Raw genomic sequence first — 20,303 nt, 5'->3', positions numbered from 1 at the left:
GTGCATGCATGCATGTATGTATGTACACATATCTATACACAGCCATATAGCACTTAGTCTGTTGGCTTAAAGGATCAAGAAGAACAACACGCCTATGGAATTTACCTCATCTAGCATTGTGCTATCCAGGGCCATCCTGTTGAGAAGAGTGAAGGCAAAAACCAACCAACCAACCGGAAAAAAAGTGGAGGCTCCTCAGAGTGATGGTGGGTTAAAAGGGCGGGCCCAAGGCAACGAGTACCCTGAGCACAGCACAACGACAGAACACGTACAAATTTGCACGAAGCCCTGGGTGCCATTCCTCAAAACACCAAAATGATTTTTTAAATTGTCTAACGCAAAGGACATATAGGAACAAAATGACACTGTTATTCCAAAAGCAAGATAGTTCAAAGATATCAAAAGAAAACAAGAGCTGGATCGAAGGAAACGCCATTGGTGAAGTCTCCATAATCCAAGCAAACAAAGGAAGTGGAGCTGTGAGTTCCGAAGGGTTGAGGGGAAAGGAATTCATGAGTTCATATGCACATAAGCGTATGTGGATATGAAGATCTTCATGAGGCAGACAGACGGCCAGCTGACTGGGTTAAAGGTGGAGAGACGGAATTTTGGAGACATCCTGACAAGGATTAGACAAGAAATATCAATGGGACATAGGGGAAAACTTGAAGGGGAGGATATTTACATGACCGTAAAGTATTTTTTAAAGATCAAAATTAATATAGCGAGAGGCACCATGGCACTGTACTTCTCAGGGCGTGGCCAGCTGTGGAATGCTCTGGCTGAGTGTGCGCTAGCTCAGCCTATCTGCAAGGAAGACCAGACAGATGTGCGGTAAACGTGCTCTAAAGGAGAGGCCCGGCCTTCAAACTGCTGTCATAAAAAGGTGAATAAAGGCTGGGGAAGTACTTCTGTGTTAGAGGAGGCAAAAAACATCTACCTTGAATTCAAGACCTAGAACATGAACTGAGGGGAAAAAAACCTGTTCTAACAAATATTACTAGGGAAGCTAACAAAATTAGAAAGATAATTAGATAAAGACACTATTTGGGTGGATGTCTGTGGTGTTAGCAACTGGCCTTTGATTATGGGAGGGACTATAGTTATTTTCCTATAAAGAAATACACAACAAAGTAATTAGAGGCAAAGGCTCCGATGAATTTTCCTCCAAATAACAACCAATTGTGTGTGTGTGTGTGTGTGTGTGTGTGTGTGTGTGTGTACGTACCTACCCCTGGAACATGCGTACATATGTGGAGGGGAATGATTCAGGATGAAAGATTAATGTCCATCCCATTAAAGTTGCACTACTTTTATCTAGAAAATACTCTGTATTCTATAAGTTGAAATTCTTTTCAAATTAAAAGCTGCAGAAGCCCTGTGTCTCCCCCGCTGAGTGCCCACGGCTGCTGGACCGCCAGTGATGGAGGCCAGGCTTCATCGCCCAAGGGTCAAGAAAGTATCTCTCAAAGATGATGAGGACATTTGAGTTAAGCGTTTCTGAAAACACGGATCTCAGCTTTTTCTTCAAGCCAGACTGGCTTTGGGGAGAGCACACCTACAAAAAGAAAAATCTCACGTAAAGAATGCTAGAAACCACAATGAAATCCACACTTTCATTTCCTCACATTAAATTTAATTAATATTTTGCTTTATAAGTTTGTTGCTTTCTACTCTTTTTTTCTGATATGAAATAAAGTTGATGGGTGGGAAATGACATACTCTATAGTATTTCTCAAGCAGAATGTAATGCTAGAAATGTATGTTCCTACTGGAGCATTAATCTCGTCCATAATTAACTATGGCTTTTTTCTTTCATCAGACTCTGACCTTTAAGGTGTTCCTGTTGTGTGTGTTTTTAATGCTTAACTTTTCTGGAAAATGTGCAGAGGTCATAATGAGGCATAATTATATACAGTATATAATTTTCTTTGGCCTTTTTCAAGTGCTAATTTAGCTATCATTTCTTCCTAAAGAATTTTTATAAGAAATGTATTTTAAAATGAAAGCCCTTTCTCCAGTTTTGACCCGAATTGCTATTCAGTAAGTATTTAATAGAACGGGGAGATTTAGCAGCATATATATGTGTGTGTGTGTGTGTGTGTGTGTGTGTGTGTATATATATATATATGTGGAGATATATATATATGTGGAGATATATATATATAGGGAGAGAGAGATGATAAGTGAACAATCTATAACATATCATCATTTACACAGCAAATGAATTTTAAAAAGTAGCTTTTTGCTCCTCAATACTCTGTTTTTATGAAATACAAATATAATCCATATAATAATCCCACCTACCACTTTAGTCCTCTAACTACGTATTATAAAATGTATATCATCCCCAGAACTGCAATTTTTAAACAAACATCTAAATATGTGGACATCGTTTATCACAAAGTATTGTGGGGGCGAAGCTACACATCAGGAGCGCTCAGCATGGTGCCTGACACGTAGAGGCGTGGGTGATCACAGCTTGCATCACTGCTGTTCCAAGCTCAGTATCCAGGGTGTTTGCGTGGCTTCCTTCCCTTGAACTCGCCAACCTGCAGCAACGCAGGGTGATCGTGACAGTATCGCGTTAGCAGAATGTTCTGAAGTGGCTTTCAGTGACTTAGGACTTACACAAGCAAACTTGAGGATTGTAAACAATGCGGCCCTTCCCGACACTCAGAATCAGTGAGGACTTGTCATGAGTTTAAAGACCCCAGGCATTATTCCCTGTAGAAGTGTTCACGTGGAAAGACACCATTTGTAAATTAGAAATGAAGAGTCAGAATCTAGAACACAGTGAGAAATGTTTGGAAAGCAACCAAATGGTGAACATGTGAAAAGAAAATGGCTTTTTGGAAAGTCAGGGGCTTTCCCATAAGAACCTTGCCAGAGCGCCACTCGTCACCTGAGACGGGTGCGAATGAAAGCACAAATGTGGAGACTCCTTCACTTTTCACTCTTTTTTTAAAGACAAGACACATTCCAGCAACTTGGCTTTTTATTTAAAGATTTTTTTAAATAAATGACACATATTTGTCAGGAAATGCACACAAAAGGAATGATTTACTTTGAATTTCTGACTTAGTTTAAGTAACTTGATCAACTATTAGAACCATACTAATTCTATAAACCTGAATATTTTTTAAACCAGCACTTAGGGAATATTGGGTTTACAGAGGATTTTGAGCATTTTTATGTTCTTAATGCCTGAATCATTTAAGACCTTGAATAAATCTTGCTGAATAATACTTTACATCTATAATTACCCATTTGTTTATGGAGTTGTGTTTTGTTTAAAATGGCAGATTAAATGCAAAGAAAAGTTTTGATAATTTTAACATAGTTTATGCTAAACTGTATTACTCATTTGCACTAAATTAATGAGCAGTATTGTGTGTGTCCTTACGATATGGAAAAATATCCGAATTTATTCCTGAGGCTTCCGGTCCAGCTTCCCCATACCAGACGAACGGAGACCGCACGGCAGGGGACTGAGCAGTACAGTGGCTTGGGTGGAGAGACATGATTTGGGGCACACCTGGGGTGCAGTCATCCTCTCCCGCCCCAGAGTTCCTGCTGAGCAAGGTCCCCGGGGCCAGATGGCCTGGACTGTCCACTTCAACTCTGATGGAGTCCAAGCTCCACAATGCTTCACGTCTCTGTTCTGAATACCATTTTTTCTGAAGCTCCTACTCCCCACAGCTCAAACCCATCCTGATTGTGGATAAACTGGGGCTGTTCAGACACAGTTTGCACAGGGCTGGCTCTCTTGTGCTTTGGGACCCTTTCCAGGCTTGGGACCACCTCCAATTTAATATGTCTTAAACATAATGTTACAATGTTGCTAATCAAAAATAACACACAACACATTAAAGATAACTTGTTAAAAGAACAAATTAGACAGTTTTTAGGCTGCCAGTAAGACAATATTATTTCAATCAACTGTGTCGTTGCCTTTCTCAAGTGGGCGAGAAAAGAACAGAATAGCCTCTTCAGTGGAAACTGTTTACTGACAATTTCCAGAAAACCTGCAAATGCCTGTGCTATGTTCTGAATGTCTGTAGCCCTAAGATTCCATGTTCAAACCCCATCCCCAGTGCAACAGTGTTAGGGGGCTTTGGAGGGTAGTTAAGTTGTAAACCGGATGAAGGCTGAGGGAGCCTGTTCCTCATCCCTTCCTGTGAGGAAGACCCACGAATGCCATCAATAAAGCAGGGAGCAGGCTCTCCCCAGACACTGAGCCTTCTTGTCCTGACCTCCGGCTTCTCAGCTTCCAGATTGTCTAGCTAAGAATTTCCTTGTTTACAAATTTCCCAGAATAAAGTATTTTGTTGTAACAGCCACAATGGACTAAAGCAACTTCACATGTGTGATGACCGCCCAAGCTTACATGTATGCTGCCCTGACAAAGAACCTAAAGAATGTTGTGTTGTGTGGCCCTGATTGATTTCAAAGCACAAGTATAAACAAGCTGTACACTTTCTGTTTTGGTGGGAGGCCAAGATGGAGAGTCACAAGATCTCGAGACCTTACCTAGCATGCCATTGCTAAAGAAACCTGTCACAGACCTGATCTACACATATCATATCATTTTCCTTTGGACACTCAAAGAGGCATTTGCTATGTGGAAAGCGTGTGGTTGTTGTTAAAGAGGCACCTGCACGGCTTACTTGGGTGTTCCCCTGCTATGTGAGACACAGCTGCCTGCAGAAATCAGTAGAGAAACTACCAGACTGATCTCCTCCACTCTTCCATTCAATGAGAGTGTCTACCCACGGCCACCACAGGGTCTCAACTGGATACCCATTTCCTTGGCACATGAAGCTTTTTGTGTATGGTGAGGGAATTAAAGTGTTATATAACTGTTAATGTTGGGGATGAAAATAAATTTGAAAAAGAGAATATGAAATAACCTGGCTTAATACTTTCGACTGCTTTAGATAAACACTTAGAGAAAAGATCTCAACTCAATGGTGCATCGAGTTTAGGTTGTACCAATTTTTCTGGTGATCTTGATTGCACTAAATATCCAATCTATAACTGACTAAATTCCAAAATGATCAGTAATGGTGAACTAAATTAAAATTCTTAAATTACTGATGTTTATTCTTAAATCCTTTAGTTTATAAAACAAAGTGCACTTTGTCAGATGAAAACTGTATTTGGTCCATAGCTCTAGTTGGCTGACCTCTGCCTTAGAAGATAACAGAATCCTGATTTGAGAAAATCAATGTAGCATTCACTCTTCATGGAACTGAAATTGGCAATGTAATAAAATCTACAAGGCTGAGTGTGATGGCACATGCCTTTAATCTCAGCATTTAGGAGGCAAAGGCAGACAGATCTCTGAGAGTTTGAGGCTAGCCTGCTCTACAAAGCCCAGGACAGCCAGGGCTACACAGAGAAACCCTGTCCCAAAACAAAACAAAACAAAACAAAACAAAACAAAACCCAAAAATCTAAAGAAAAATTGGTATGTTCTATGTCCTTTACAAGTTGACTTTACAAGTTGTAGTCTATCTGCCTCTGAGAAAATTGTACCAGAGGCTCTAATTCCATAGACAAGGGATCAGAAAAGAGTTTCCAGTGGGTCACATAGGAAACATCTCCGATGTCCTGACCACTCAGCTTTTGCTAAAGCAAAGTTACTCTGTAGTTAGAGTGTAAAAGTAACTATATGTAAACAAATATGTGGATCCGTGTGTGTTCCAATAGGACCTTATTGACTGACATGAAAATTTGAATTTCTTATCATTTTCACATATCATGAAACATTTTTTTATTTGTATTTTTTCAGTCACATAAAAAGGTAAAAGTCATTCTTAGGTCCCAGGTCAAAGACAAACAGGCACTGGGTTGAATTAGGCCCATGGGCCATAGTTTGCTAACCCCCTGCCTTGGAAAAACAAAAGAAAAATGTGACTCAAGAATGTAAGTGATCCATTCCCACTCCAGACAAGATTTGAACATGGCATCATCCATCCATACGCTATAGCGACAAAAGCCAATTCATCCTGAGATTTACAGTGATGAGATAGCTAGACTCATCCAGGTTGTGAACCATCCTATAAAACTGATCTGAGCTCTTCAAAAATGCCGATATGGTGAGGACCAAAATGGGACTGAGCATATGAAAAACTGATCAAGAAGATACAAAGCTAAAAGGCCTATGTGGTTATTGTTTGGGCACTAGATTGAAGGTAAAGGCACACAAAAAAAGAACATATCTTGAAAATAGAGAAAATATAGTAAGGATTACTGAGTGATATTGTATGGTGTTAAAGACTTATAGAAAATGCCTTTATTTATGGTCATATTAGCTCATCTTCACAAATGAAGTGTTATGATCAACAAATAAATTTTAAATGGTAAAATTATATAAGAAGATAATGTGTGTGCATGTGGATGAGAGGGAAAGAGAGAGAAAGATGTGTGATGTGAAGAGGAAGAGAGTGAGATCAGAAATTAATAGTAAATGTATCTTAGTGATTTGTACAGAGACATTGTTCTTGTACCATTTGGCTTTTCCATAGGTCTGAAACTACCAAAATAAAAATGGGGGAAACTATGTGTATATGATTTAAGAGAAATCATTGTAAACTTTGGTGGTCCAGGTTCTAGTTCAAACATAAAAGTGGTGATACTCGGAGGTTACTGGCTCTCTAAAACTCTCATGTACTTCAGTCTCGTTCAGAAGTGAGTGCAGTTTACCTGTAAGAACCAGCTGGACCACCTCCTTGTTTGCTATCGTCATCCACTTTCTTCTCAGCTGCTGTAGAACAGCTGAAACCTGAGCTGAGTGAACCAAGCCACAGAACAGTCAAAGTTGGGCTGTGACAGGCCCTAGAGTCAGACTGCTGCTGGTTTGTTGAAGAACAAAAAAAAAATCTGAAAAATACTTTTTTCCTCTGAAATTAAAACCACTTCGCTGCTTCTCCCAGGTCCATCCAGACCACATGATGTTATCCGTTTGCTCACTGACTTCTGAAGGTGTAGACAGACTAGAGAAGAGGCAAAGTAAGTGGGCCTTTAAAAGTCATAATGACTCTCTTCGAGGCTATGATCAGAGAGAAAGCTGTAAACATACATCATGCTTCAGTTGTCTTTGTATATCTGAAGCCACATTATGCCTCACGCAAGTGGCTTCTCCGTGAATGTTTGAATGACCGAATGAATAAGTTAAGTAATGGAAGGGCGAATCTGTTTTACATGAAAATGTCAATTTTAGGTCCAATGTAAGCGAAAAGACTCAAGATGACTCCAGCACTAGACTGGACCACTGAAGGAAGTCATGGATTCTTATTTTATTCACTTGTTTATTTATTAAAATTTACAATAATAGAATAAACATATATCTTGAATATATTTTTGAGAAAACGTAGCACTTAAATGTCCAGACATTTCTCTACATATGTGATGAAGACAGTCCCTTGGCTTCAAGGGTTCTGTCTGTTAACATTCAGTCAGGTTGAAATGGATCTGAATTCGTGACATATGAAGGGCAGTTGGAGGAACAGTGCCTGGGAAAGAGAGTAACTGTCCTCAATTACCCGAAGGGTGGCCACGAGATGGAGGGAACAGGAGTTCTCTGAGCTGCTGCTCAGGTCCAAGGAGCAAAACTGAAAGGGGGAGGCTCACCCTGTGTTCTTTAGGAACCGAAGAAAGCACTTTCTAAAGGAAGCACATGCCCAACGGGGACACTTTGCTTTACCAAATAACAACTCTTGTTGTGGGACATGTGTAGATAGAGTTGGTTGGATCAATACAAACAAAGTGAGCTGTTTTCAAGGGCAACTGGGAAGGTAATGTCTATGGGGGGGGAAGGATGTCAGGGTGAGGCTCTTCCATGTCTTCTGACTGGAAAAGACATCAATAAACCCAAAAGTCTAAAATTTGGTGTTAGTGTTAAGTAGATAACTAATAAATATTTTCAAATTCCAAGTCTTTATGAGTACATAAGGTGCAAACAGCACACCGTGGCCCATTAATTCTATGTCTTCCTGATATCCACAGACTTGACCTTAGTTACTGACCACGAGAAATTCAGGTTGTCCCAGTACGTAATATAATACCATATCCCAACAGGTTCAAAATGTTCAGCTATTTCCTGGGCTCTAGGATCTGCCTTTCTCCGTATCTCAGGCTGCTACTCCCCTGCTCCTTATTGCCTTGACTCTAGCTAGTTTCCCTCACCTCCCCCACTCCATGGTCACATCTAACCTCTCTCCTTTGCCGTCCCTGTGAACACTCTGACTAGATGTCTGTCTAAGACTCCTTCGGAAGAACTCACTACGCGTCTAAAAGCCATCTATTTAAGAGTGTGTGCAGAAGTTAGAAGGGGCAAAACCCACACAAAATTGTTAAGGTGGTGAAATTACAGACAAGTGGTACTTAAGTGTCCTTGGGATGGTGCTAGTAAAGTTCCAATCACAAAGTAACATGAAGCCCCAAGCAAACTACCCGGTATCCGATACCCAGAACACTGCACAAAAGCTCCAAGTCAGCTCCATAACACCTTTTAGGCCTCCATTTGGCCTCTTCTCCCATCACACCTTAGTGAACCCCGACCAGTATTCGATCCTCTGACTGTTGCTCTCTCCTGGCCTCTCTCTTTACCTGTCCCTCGCTGCTGTGACCTCTTCACTACACTTGCTTTCTTCCTGCCTGTGGGCCAGGACGGCATGTTGTCTGTGTGTCGTCACTTCGCATCTGGCATAGCTAAGCCTGCAAAGGCAGTGCACCATTCATAGCTGCGTTCCCTGAATCTAGAAGAGTGGCTTGCAGACAAAAATGCTAGTGAGTGATCTACCGAATGAATGACTGTCATTTCCGTGCGCATACACTTCTGTCTGTTCTCTCTCCTTTTTGAAATCTGACCACATGCGATGTGTAGTTTTACTCTGCACATCTTTTTATAGCCATATGTTTTAATGACGGAATCTCAGAATGAGAATATATATATACATATAGGTATGTATGTATGTATCCCATGTTGCCTCAGTCAATACTCTTACTCAGCAGACTCTACCGATAGCTACTGCGTACCAGATTCTATGTCATACCTACTGTGTGTCAGGCACTTTAGTAGGAGTTATGCTATAAATTAAAAGACGACTTTTTCAAGCCAAAAACGACCAAATGGAGTATTTCTCTGTTGATTTTACTTAATAAAATAAATACACCTGAAATCTATACTTTAAATAAAAATAATAGTCAAATTTTCTATACTTTTCTACCATCTACCAAATCCATTCAAATAATTATTTAAAATAAATTAGGACATGTAAAAGATCTCCAAATACAACTTTAAACCAATAACAAGTAGAAATAAAAATATTTAGAATAATATTTTGTTGATGTAGGGGAAATGGCCTTTAAACATTTGCTATTTCAGGATGTTTACAGTAAAACAGAAAGATTTTAAAAACTATGAAGGCTTCAGGCCTAGTCTGTAGTTTAAGCAACTTAAGCCTTTGTGCAATGTGGATGTTTTGGAAGCTGATACATGTTTATTATTATTATTATTATTATTATTGTTATTTATTTTTCTCTTTTCCAGAACCAGATGCAAGAATTTGGTAAAGAACAAAGGTAGAAGAAATCATTAATTTTCCTTTCCCCTAATAAGCTATTTTTATTATGCCAATTTTAATTATCATGCAATCGAATGGGTTTAAGGCTTGTGTTCTCCGCATCACTGGATACCACAAACATGAAAGCATTTTATACTGCCATACATCAGGGTTTGTACTAGCTTACACATATATACAGAAATTACTCACACATCTTAACCTTGCTATTTCCTCCTTTCAAACCAGTGTAATATTACCACGAGAGCAGCTTTTTAATAAATGGTATAAGAAATACAGCAAGGCACACTGTTTTAAAAACATTTTTCTCCTTACCACCTCAAGAAGCATAGAAACAAAACAAACTTAATAGTAGAATGTACCAGTTTATAATCTACAACACTGTTACAGCTGTTTCGTAAAGTGCTGCATAGATCATTATTAAAATTAAATAATTAAAATGGCGCTTTTAAACATCACTTATTTTGTAATAAGGACCAATGTATCCCCTCTATACTACAATCAAATCAATGGCTGGCTTTTTAGGTAAATCTCTTTCAACAAACATAGGTATAATACCATGAAAAGTTTCAGAGTAAAACATAAAATTGGTCAAGTACTGATGGGGAGGGGTGTCATTCCAAACAGCGGGTTTAATGAACCATCAATTTGTGGAACCACAGAGCTTAACAGGAGGGGAGAGGAGGGACAAACAGAAGTCTGCTGGAGAGATTAGGTTGGCAGAGGTAGCTTGGGACAGGAATCCATGGGAGAGCAAGCAGCTTTATGGAACTAAGACAGTCACCTAAGAGAAGCAATGCACATCTGATCACAAGGCCCACACGGACAGACCACATTCGGAAAAAAGGTTCATCTTCAGAACGTCGATGTGGCGGGCGGCAGTGACAGCCGGGTGGAACCCAAGACCAGCCCAGGGGAAAGGAGGCCAGCCGTGAGCTGCAGCCAGGCTATCTATAGGAAACAAAAAGGTGACAGGAAGAGGTTTCAGTGAGGTTTCTACCATTTACCGAAGGAAGCCCTTTCAGGATGCTGGAGGTCTGGGAATCACCTGCTAGCGATCTGAAATGAGAAGTTATGAAATGTGACTCACTTACTAGCTCAAGGCTCAAATTACATACAAAACCATTTCAGTTCAGTAAGACACATAGATACTTCAATATATTTATACGGTTTCAAATAATGAGACGAAGGGGATCATCTTTTCTCTGCATCATCAATTCATCCATTCTTCTGTGATCTTAGTTTTATCAAGATAGTTCTAAATCTGTACGAAAATGCCAAGCAGTTAATACCAAGGGATATGACAATGTATGGACAACAGTTCACAGAGAGGGTACCTACTCCTCAGGTTAACATGTTCTTCTGTGATTTGTGTTGATGTTAAACAATTCCGTTATGTAGTGATGAAACGTTCACAGCATTGCGATAATTCTGAATGCTTCAGATCCTTGCCTACGAAAGGGTATCATTACAATTTACAGCTCAAATACTACTGAGTTTCATTTTAGGTACAGGAAGCATTGTGGAAATTAAACTGACTCAATTCTCTTTTTATACGTGATGACTGATACAAATTTGTTACAAGCTCATTTTGTCCTACTTATTTCTAAATGGCTATAATAACTGGTCACCTCTGAGAAATATCTAAATTCCAGGATACAATTTTAGGTTCTCAGACCAGCTCTCAAATAAAGTAGGCCTCTGCTTGTCTGGGTTCAATTATGAATATATATATATATATATATATATATATGTATGTATATACATAGTTTTATATACATGTATATACATGGACATATATATGTGTGTGTATACATATATATATATACATATATGTAGCTTTTTTTTTCTGCTGACCTCTTAGAGGCAAATATTCTCCTGTGTCTTTCTGACTCTTTCTATAAACTTACAACTTTGTGTAGGAGTTAGAAAAAGCTTTCCAACCATAGTTCCACTAGAGCTAAACAGGATGTTGAGAAGATAGGGGAAGTTAACGGGAATGGGCGAGACAGACAGAGACAGATGGAACAAAATTTGGTACAGTAAAATAATGCAGTCATTCAAGAAAGCACAGCACAGCATTGCTCAAATGCTTGAGGATGTGACTCATCCAAAATCTGCCACTGAGCAGGGAACCCTCCTGTAAAGCCAATCCAATCCTGTCTTAGCAAAGAGCTGGCTGGCATTTGAATTCCCTCTGGGTAATCAATTCTTGTAATTTGGCACACTTGGGAACAGGCAGGCCAAATGGGCTCAAGCCCAAATCCTGTGTGCGTGTGTGTGTGTGTGTGTGTGTGTGTGTGTGTGTGTGTGTGAAAGGGACAGAGTCAGAGGGGGAGAGACAGAGAGACAGAGGCAGAGAGAGGCTGACTTTATCCAATAAAATCTTTACATAGCATGGCAAGTTACTTAGACGTGCCAGATGATTCAAAGGACAGCCAGCAGCAGAAGCTTGGGTTAGTGAGGTAAGTCAAAGGTAAATTTTATAAAACTGTATGTGCTGTGTCTAGTGGGAAAATATACAAATTTCCAACGTGGTTTCCTAAAGCTGCCTGGCCAGCCTTGGGGAACCCCAAACAGTGCCAGTGCAATGAGAAAATGAGGCGCTGCATGAAGCGGGCAGTGTTTGCTCCTATCACATCCTCAATTTATAGAAGCCGAGCAGCACTTTAAGCTGTGTGTGTGCATCACCATACATAAAATCTCAAATCTAAAGCTCTACGCCCACCATGACGCTTACAGACTGATAAAGAAGGCAAGTCCAAAAGCAATATAACTGCCCCCCTCCACACACATACACACACACCACACCATCAGACTGCTTAGAGAAGAAGACAGAAAACTACACACTGGCTGCGTGTGAGGAGTTGGCTTTTTACACTATAGGATTTATCCAGCCTGAAGTTTAGGGTGAAACCATTCATCAAGGATCACAGGCTTATTGTGAGGATTATGAAGAAATAACTGTCAGAATACAGCAAAAAGATTAGTGCAAAGTATATTTTTCAGGCAGGTCCAAGGAGGCATTCCAGACGTACGCTGTGTGCTTCCTCCAAGTTAGGCAGAGAGAACTGGACCCACCCAGTCACCTCCCCTTTGATGTGATTTGCTATAACCGACCTCTCTCTTTTTATAGAAATGTGCCTCACAAATGGATCCAGTGAAAAGCCCAGCAGTGTGTCTGGAAATAAGTGCAAATGCATACGCCGTTAGGACACATTAAATCCTCTCAAGTGGGCTCAGAGGCTTTTTAATTAGAACATAGTAAATAAAATAATTTTCAAAACTCTTTGAAAAGAATTTGTTCTGGTTGCAGACTATGTGCATGGTTCTAAGTCATAAACACTTTTGGGTGGAATTACAATGGTTTCATCGACTGAGGGTTTGTTTCTGGGAAATGAGCTCCAGCAAAGTGATGTTAGTGAATTGTCTTGTCCTGATACAAAGAAGATGCCATCTAACGGCCCTCAGACGGCTTTAAGGAGAAAGAGCGTTTGCTGCTCGGGACGCTGTGAAAGCACAATGGCGGCAGTAAGCTCACCCTGATGGAAATGGAGGGTCCTCCCCAGGACCCTCACTCCACGCCCTGCCACCAGCACCCCCAGCTCGAGGGTGGTCAGATAGGACAGCTTCTCCGGCGGCCGCACTGTGACACCTGGCTGGGCAGTGAAAGTTTACACCCAATGCCTGTAACTAGGCAAAGAATCAAGCACCACGATATTTTGTTGACATGATACTGAAACACTTGTGCATGCACACACACACACACACACACACACACACACACACATGCTGGCACAGGCACTCACACATGCACACACAGATGTGCTCACACACCATCGAAGGTGGACAGGAGCGATCTATGGCTATCACATAGCTCTAGGCTGGTGTCACTTGGGGCCCTGTCAGTTCTCCAGAAATTAAATCTGCCTGTTTCTCCCTTTGCCCACAGTGGAGCCTGGCACGGGCACTACCGAACACTGCTGACGGGCAGGCAGGCAGCTGATACTTTTACACTCTCTGTGCTTGTAAAATGTGACAATTACACAGATCCATCAGCACCTTCACTTCCCTCCAGTCAAAAAATGGAATTGCTCATCATTTACATTTCATTTCAATTCCATTTCTCCATGTAAGGGAGAGAAGAGACTCCCAAAGGATCAAACGAGGGAATGCATTCCAGAGGCTTCCCCAGGGCCGGCCCTTCTCTGCCCCAGATCTCAGCAGACCTGTGACTGAGGGTCGCAGTCCCAGGGAGGCCCGCTCAGACTGCTGCTTCTTTCAAGCCTTTATCCTTTTCCAGGAAATAACAGCCAGGCTCTCCCGGGCCTTCTGTAGAGGCGGGCAGAGCCCACATCCAATCAGTCTAATAGAACCTGCTCTGAAGCAGCTTATGGAATCCCAGTTACTCGCCCTTAATGGTCAGTTTTACTGCATACTGATGGAGGATGTGATTATAGGGTGGACACGACTCAAAGGAAACACATTTCTCTCTCTCCCACTTTCGTTCTCACTTGCAGCCAATTGTAAATAGAGTCTGAAATAGAAAATTAGTGAAGCTACATTAGTAAGTGGGGTAGCTTTCTTCAGTTTTGCATACTGAGTTTATTTTTAGGGTATATATATGGTATAGATTCCCCCCTCACTCCCCATTCTAGCAGCTCTACATAGAATCACACATTTTAATGAGCTTAGGGCACAGGTGTTGCAGGAAAAAAATAATGATGTTTGCCATTCATCTTTCAAATTAAATAATGTGTTTTTAAATAGTAACTTTTTTCATAATACATTATGGGAACAACATTTATCTGTCACATTTTAAAAGATGTATTTGTAATAAATGTAAATTACTTTTAGAAAATCAGTAATTAGGCTCATCAAAAAAATAAACAATCTGCCACAAAAAAGATAATCTTTAGCATAGTTAAGTATAATAACTGTTATTTGAATAAGTTAACAAATTAGGGTAGATTGCTTGTATAATTCATTTCCTATATCATGAGTTTAGGTTACAGCGTTAGGCTTCTGCTGTGGGGGGGAGGGGCGCCATGCACCTCACACTTTGCTAAAACACAAACTTTAATATCTGAAAGCTATATTTCTCGTTAAACTTGGCTGAGGAAGTGCATTTGTCACTGGGACTTAGAAATGGGAACTAACAGAATCTTTGTGTCATTTTTAAAGCTATATCATCATCTCAAAATTATCAATCAATAGCTGTCTTATTAAATATGAAAAGTGGAATGACTTTCTCAAAAAAAAAAATGATGGCAATCAGCCTGTCACCTTCAGGCAAAATTCTAAAATTCTGTTTTTATCAAGACACCATTAACTTGTCACGTATTCTCCCAGTATTTGTGGCTGCTCAATCTTTTACATCAACTTTTCGCTTCTGTTTGGATTCTCGGGCATGGTCACGATGACGAGCTGTGACAGCACAGCCTTCCATGGGGAACTGACTGTGATGGCAGTTACGTTAGGTAGAGGCATGAAGGAAAGCCCAAGCCTGAAGGAGATACAGCCTTTAGCCTGGTCCTTGTTCATTACCAGGCAGTTCTAAGAAGGAGCTGAGGTAAAGAATGCAGCCACACAACATGCATTTTGATCTCAAGGAATGCCTGCAATCGCACAGTATTTTTTTTTTCTCCCCTAGTTGAAGAATTTACAGCCCTAAACTGATCAGTTGTTTTATCAGATTTTGTATTGCTCTTGCCAAAATAATGGAATAACTATGCCAACACTTAAAAATGTCAAATATTCACAAGTGTTCCCCTTTTGCTCTTTAGATACTTTGCCTGTTTTGCTTCTGCTTAAATGTCTTATTCAGATATGTATGTGTCAAAACTGGTCATTCTGTGCAGTTTTCTATAGTGGTTCTATCAATGCAAAATGCAAACTTAGTTTACCCCCCCCCACACACACAGGTGGCACAGTAATCATACATACCTTTCAATGAGATGATTTCCATGCTCGGGGGGCTGCATTCTACCTATGCGTGTTGCTATGTCGGTCTTCATGAAAGCTTACAAGCTTTTCTTTACAGGTTAAAGTGTGGGGGATGGGATACAACACAGCCTTGCCTTTTGGCTGTTTTGGATTCAGAGGGAAAGCTTGAATTTTCGATTTGGCTGAAGCAGCGTTTTCTTCTGGCATCCCTGATTCACCTTGGTTTCTTGAACTCTCCTCTTTACTGACCCTTCCTGAAGGAGCTGTAAGCTTTGAACTCTCTGTACAGCCCTGGGAAGTATGGGACACACCATCTCCTTCCTTCCCGTCATCAGCTCCTTTCTGAGGGGAAGGTCCTGAGAGAGCCAGCAGGTCTGTGTCATCACTCAACACAGGAGAGCTTGCTGTCATCTGTACTGGCTTAGCAGCTTCCTCCGGAAGTGCTGGCTCGTTGGGAAGGGGACTAGGGAAACAGGCCTTCACATCAACAGGGTCATCCTCAACACATGCTTCAAAGAAGCATTCGATGTCTTCCTTTTCATCCAAGCCAGAATCCACAGTGTCCAGTGGCAATGGAGTATTGCTCTTCTCATCTACGTAACTGGTGACCTCCCCACAGTCACTGTCATGGGATGAAAGAGATAAGTAGGAGTAGAAATCCCCCCTTCTCAGGTGGATGGGCCGGTGGGAATGTTCTAACACTTTCTCCTTAATTTGAGTTAATGATGTGGGAGCAGCTACCTCACTTTCAGGTTGAGATTTGCTTTTTAGGGCTGTGGATGCCATGTCAATGATTTCCTTAACAAAGTCATGTACTGAACAATCTTCATCATCTTTTTGATGGAAGACATCTGGCTCACAGTTGCAACAGGAAGTGCTGTTGCTGATAGAAGCACTTTCCTCCGTCTCATTTTGTTCGAGCAGGCAGCAACCAGCAGATTTTCTAGCCTCACTTGGTGCATCATTAGACAAAGATTTTAGTCCATCCCTGTCTTGTCTGCTTTCAACTCTGGTTTCTAACATTATTTCTGGGCATGAGTTCTCAACGGGCGTGCAGTCTGTGCTTTGGTTTTCAGAATGCTGGATATTTAGATCCATCTGTGGAAGAAGTCTATCATTTGGGGGACCAAATTCCTTTCCAATGACACGTGAATCCTTGGAACCATCCGTTACTGCTTTACACTCAGTGTGCTTGGGCTCAGAAATCTTTCTCACATTAGAACTAAGGTTCTCCGCTGCCTCTGGAACTGTCTGTGGCTTTTCCTTTTGTCTTTCTGGAGCACTTTCAATATTGCCATTTTCCATGTCAGCCACAAGTGGATCTTTACTAACTTCATAAGCATTTTTGTTGCTCTCACCTTTTGTTCCTAAGTCATGAGTTTTGGGTAGACTTTTGCCATTTCCATTGTTTTCAGAGAGACATTTTATGGAGCCATTGAGAAGGGCCTCAATGTTCAGGGTGTCTGAGGGATTGACCTTCTCGTTACTTCCTCCATCTTTATTGCCCTTTAATTCATCAGTGACACTGCACCGTTTCTTTTCTCTTGTCAAGGAAAATTTTGGTCTTATCCAAGTCTGCAGCTCGTTCTTTATGTAGTCCAGCCCGGACATCAGGCTGCTTTCTTCATAGATCTCATCATCTGTTCCAATACTGGAGCCATCACCCTCATCCTTGAGGCATAGCTCCTCTTCAGTCAGGGTGAGCGTGGAGCTGGAGAGGAGGTCACTGTCATCTTCGTCATCAGTGCAAGCTGAGGTGCAGGAGACGTTGACAATCATACTGACATTGACATCGCTTTCATCAGCCACTGAGCGGTTCAGGCGCTTCCTGAATGATGCATTTGATTCTGGGATCTTGTTTTTGTGTAATACAATATCCTCTGAGCAAAGAGAGAGCTCATCACTGCTACTCAGTTCTGTAAGAGATGCTGCTGAGTCTTCATTGATAGAAGATGCGACATCCAGTGACATCTGGCCAGTGAAGGACATCTTTTGGGAACTACTTTGGAGAGTGATGTCAGAAACACTTCGCTTGATCTTTTGCTCTGAAGGGCTCTGGATATTCTCCAGACGATTCAGAAGGTCTAATGTTCTCTTACTCAGCTCACCAACTGAGCCACTGCTCACACTGATGTCCCCAGAGCTGTGACAGCTAAAAAGATCCTCATTGCTCTTATAAGATGTCAACCAACTTTCTAAGGAAGTGCTTCGCTGGAGGCTGTCACTGCCATTTTTAAAGATTCCCAATCCAAACAAATCAGCCCCTGGAGAAAGGGACTCTGCAGATGAGCTACGAGATAAAAGGGAGAGCTGTCTGGCATTCTGAATGCCTGTGAAGGTCTTCTCTATGTCGTTACTTTTATATGAGCTGCGACCCATTTCGTGGGGTGCACTTGCCAAAATCCTTTCATGGAGAGGTGCATCTGGTTGTAACTCTGAAGCCTGATGTTTAGATTTGCAGGATTTTTTATCAAAATAAATACCACAAAGAAGGGGATCTTCCACGTGTGTCTTTTCACTTTGTGACTGTTTCATTATCATCGGTAATTTGAGTTTTGAGCCTTGGAGGTATGAGTAATCATAAAATGTAAACACATCATGTTTTCCTTGTAATTCTTCTCCCAAACAATCAGGAGCATGTTTGGTAACACTGTTTAAATCTCCAGCTTTTCCACTTACACAACCCACTGGTGAGGTGGGTGCCTGAGAGATACTTCGAAGCTTAATGCATTTCCTCTCGTCTTTAAATTTTTGCTCTACCGTGCTGACTGCATCTCCCATTTGTGGGCCCAGATGTTCGGTTTCAGAGTTACTTGGAGACCCATCTACCGTACTGAACAAGCACATTTCAGAGTTGTCTCCTTCACTGACGATTCCACTCTCACTGCCTGAATTCTGGCTCACGTCCCCACTGTGACATTGGCAAGGCCTCACCAAACTGAACCCCCCTAAAAGATCTGGCAATGATTTTGTGGATGAAAAGGAAGAATCTTTACTGAGGCTCTTGGTTAAACCAGTAGGCTGTGCTGTGCCTGGAAGCTTGGAGCTGCTTTTCAGGAACGGACCGTGGCTGTCCTCGTGGAGCTCAACGTTGTGAAGACTGTACACTTGGTAAACGTGTGGGCTGGAAGGTGCAGCGATGTTGGAGGCATACAGAGACCCTCCGAGGCCGCCGGCCTCCTCCTCACAGCCAGGCTCCTCGTGCGTCTCTTCGAGCTTCACAGGCTCTGCGTCTTGATCAATGTCATTTGAGTCTTCATGCAAACTAATCAGTTTGTTACTTATATCTGTTTCATCCCATTCCAGGGCGTCCTCACTCATTCCATTCAGGTCCATCAAGCCAGGATCGATCACATTCAAAGTCTCCTGGGGAGGGGGGAGAATTAGAGAATATAAGTGGGAGATTTAAATTTTACCTATTATGAACCTCTTGAAAGTTAGAAAAGAAAAACTGAAGCACAGATTGAAAGGAAATAGCATCAGCAACTCTTTTCCCCCTTGAAATAATAGCTAAGCACTGTGGGGACAGGCTTCTACCCACAATGACTGTCACTCAGAAATTAACACAGACTCAGACGTAAGGCCAGTATAGTATAGCACGACCACTTATGGATTTCTCCATTTCCTGGTGATTGTGCTTTATTGTACATCTTAGTTGGGGTTGATTGTTTTGGTTTGAATATGAAATGTGTCACACGGGCTCACGTTTTGAAAACTTGGTCCCTAACTGATGACACTGTTTGGGGAGCTTCTGGTGATCATTGCCAGTAAGATTTAGCTAGAAGAAATATGCCACTTGGAGTGGGTCTTTGGAAGGATCTTGTCCTTGTCCCTTTCTCCTCCTCTTCTTCTTCTTCTTCTTCTTCTTCTTCTTCTTCTTCTTCTTCTTCTTCTTCTTCTTCTTCTTCTTCTTCTTCTTCATAGCAATGTGTAGGCATAAGGTTATTGTGTATAGCAATGTGTAGGCATAAGGTTATTGTGTAATTCAAATACTGATTTCTGTACCCCCATATCTGGTTGCAATCCTTGTTCTGAGAATCTCCTGTCTCAATGCTGTTATGCAATTCTCCCTAATTGTCCTCGATTATGTCTATAAATCAGCTTACAACTAATTGCTGAGCAGGGAAGAGAATGGGGCTGGACTTTCTGCCAGCCAGAGGAGGAGGAGTTAGAGGAGGGAGTAGGGGATTCAGCCAAGGCAGAGGTCCAGGAGATGTGAGGAGACATTCAGCAGAGCAAGGAAAGCCATAAAGTACAAGTATCTCTGGGATTTATGCTGGGAGGAGGCCAGACTAGCTTAGAGGGTTAAAATTAGATTAAGACTACTCAGGATTGTGCTGTAAAGCTTGATAAACACATAATGTATCTGATTCTCTATTATTTGGGTGATAACCTGGTTAAGAGAGAAACTGAGAAACAAACACAATTTTATAAAGATAACTTTAACAGCAGAACAAACAAAGCTCTGCTACAGGCCCAAAGACCTGGCATCACATGACCATGAATGGGCTCCTCTGAAACTACTACCAAAAGAAATCTCCCTTCCCTTCAATTATTTAAGTAATTATTTTGGTCATGTAACGTGAAAATAATCAAAGCAGCTAAAAATAAAACTTCTGCTAACTGAACGTTGAAGAGTGCATCCATGAAATTTCTTAGGGTCCAATTATTCTCATAGCAGTTTACTTCCTGAGTCCTTAGTCCATTACTGTTGATAGCCTAAAAAGGCATCCTGCCTCTACTTTTGGGTTCTCCACTTTGAGTTCC

The 20,303-nt window shown here is 41.3% G+C and overlaps 1 protein-coding gene across 9 annotated transcripts in view; it reads right to left on the bottom strand.

Moving 5' to 3' along the window:
• Positions 1-2,980: 2,980 nt before the first annotated feature.
• Positions 2,981-20,303, bottom strand: part of Akap6 (A-kinase anchoring protein 6) — a 443,623-nt gene continuing 426,300 nt past the window's right edge. For 8 of the 9 annotated variants that reach the window (XM_060387493.1, XM_060387490.1, XM_060387499.1 and 5 more), the window contains 2 exons: positions 15,537-18,902; positions 2,981-10,541 (listed from right to left, as the gene is read on the bottom strand). In XM_060387493.1, the coding sequence (XP_060243476.1) occupies positions 15,576-18,902 (3,327 nt within the window). In that variant the 3' untranslated portion in view covers positions 2,981-10,541; positions 15,537-15,575. Of the gene's footprint in view, positions 10,650-15,536; positions 18,903-20,303 lie in introns of all 9 variants that reach the window. The other variant, XM_060387498.1, reaches the window with a different exon arrangement.

Source organism: Meriones unguiculatus, chromosome 7 (assembly GCF_030254825.1).
Source record: "Meriones unguiculatus strain TT.TT164.6M chromosome 7, Bangor_MerUng_6.1, whole genome shotgun sequence".
Classification (NCBI taxonomy): Eukaryota; Metazoa; Chordata; class Mammalia; order Rodentia; family Muridae; genus Meriones; species Meriones unguiculatus.
This window is presented reverse-complemented; position numbering and strand designations above follow the sequence as displayed.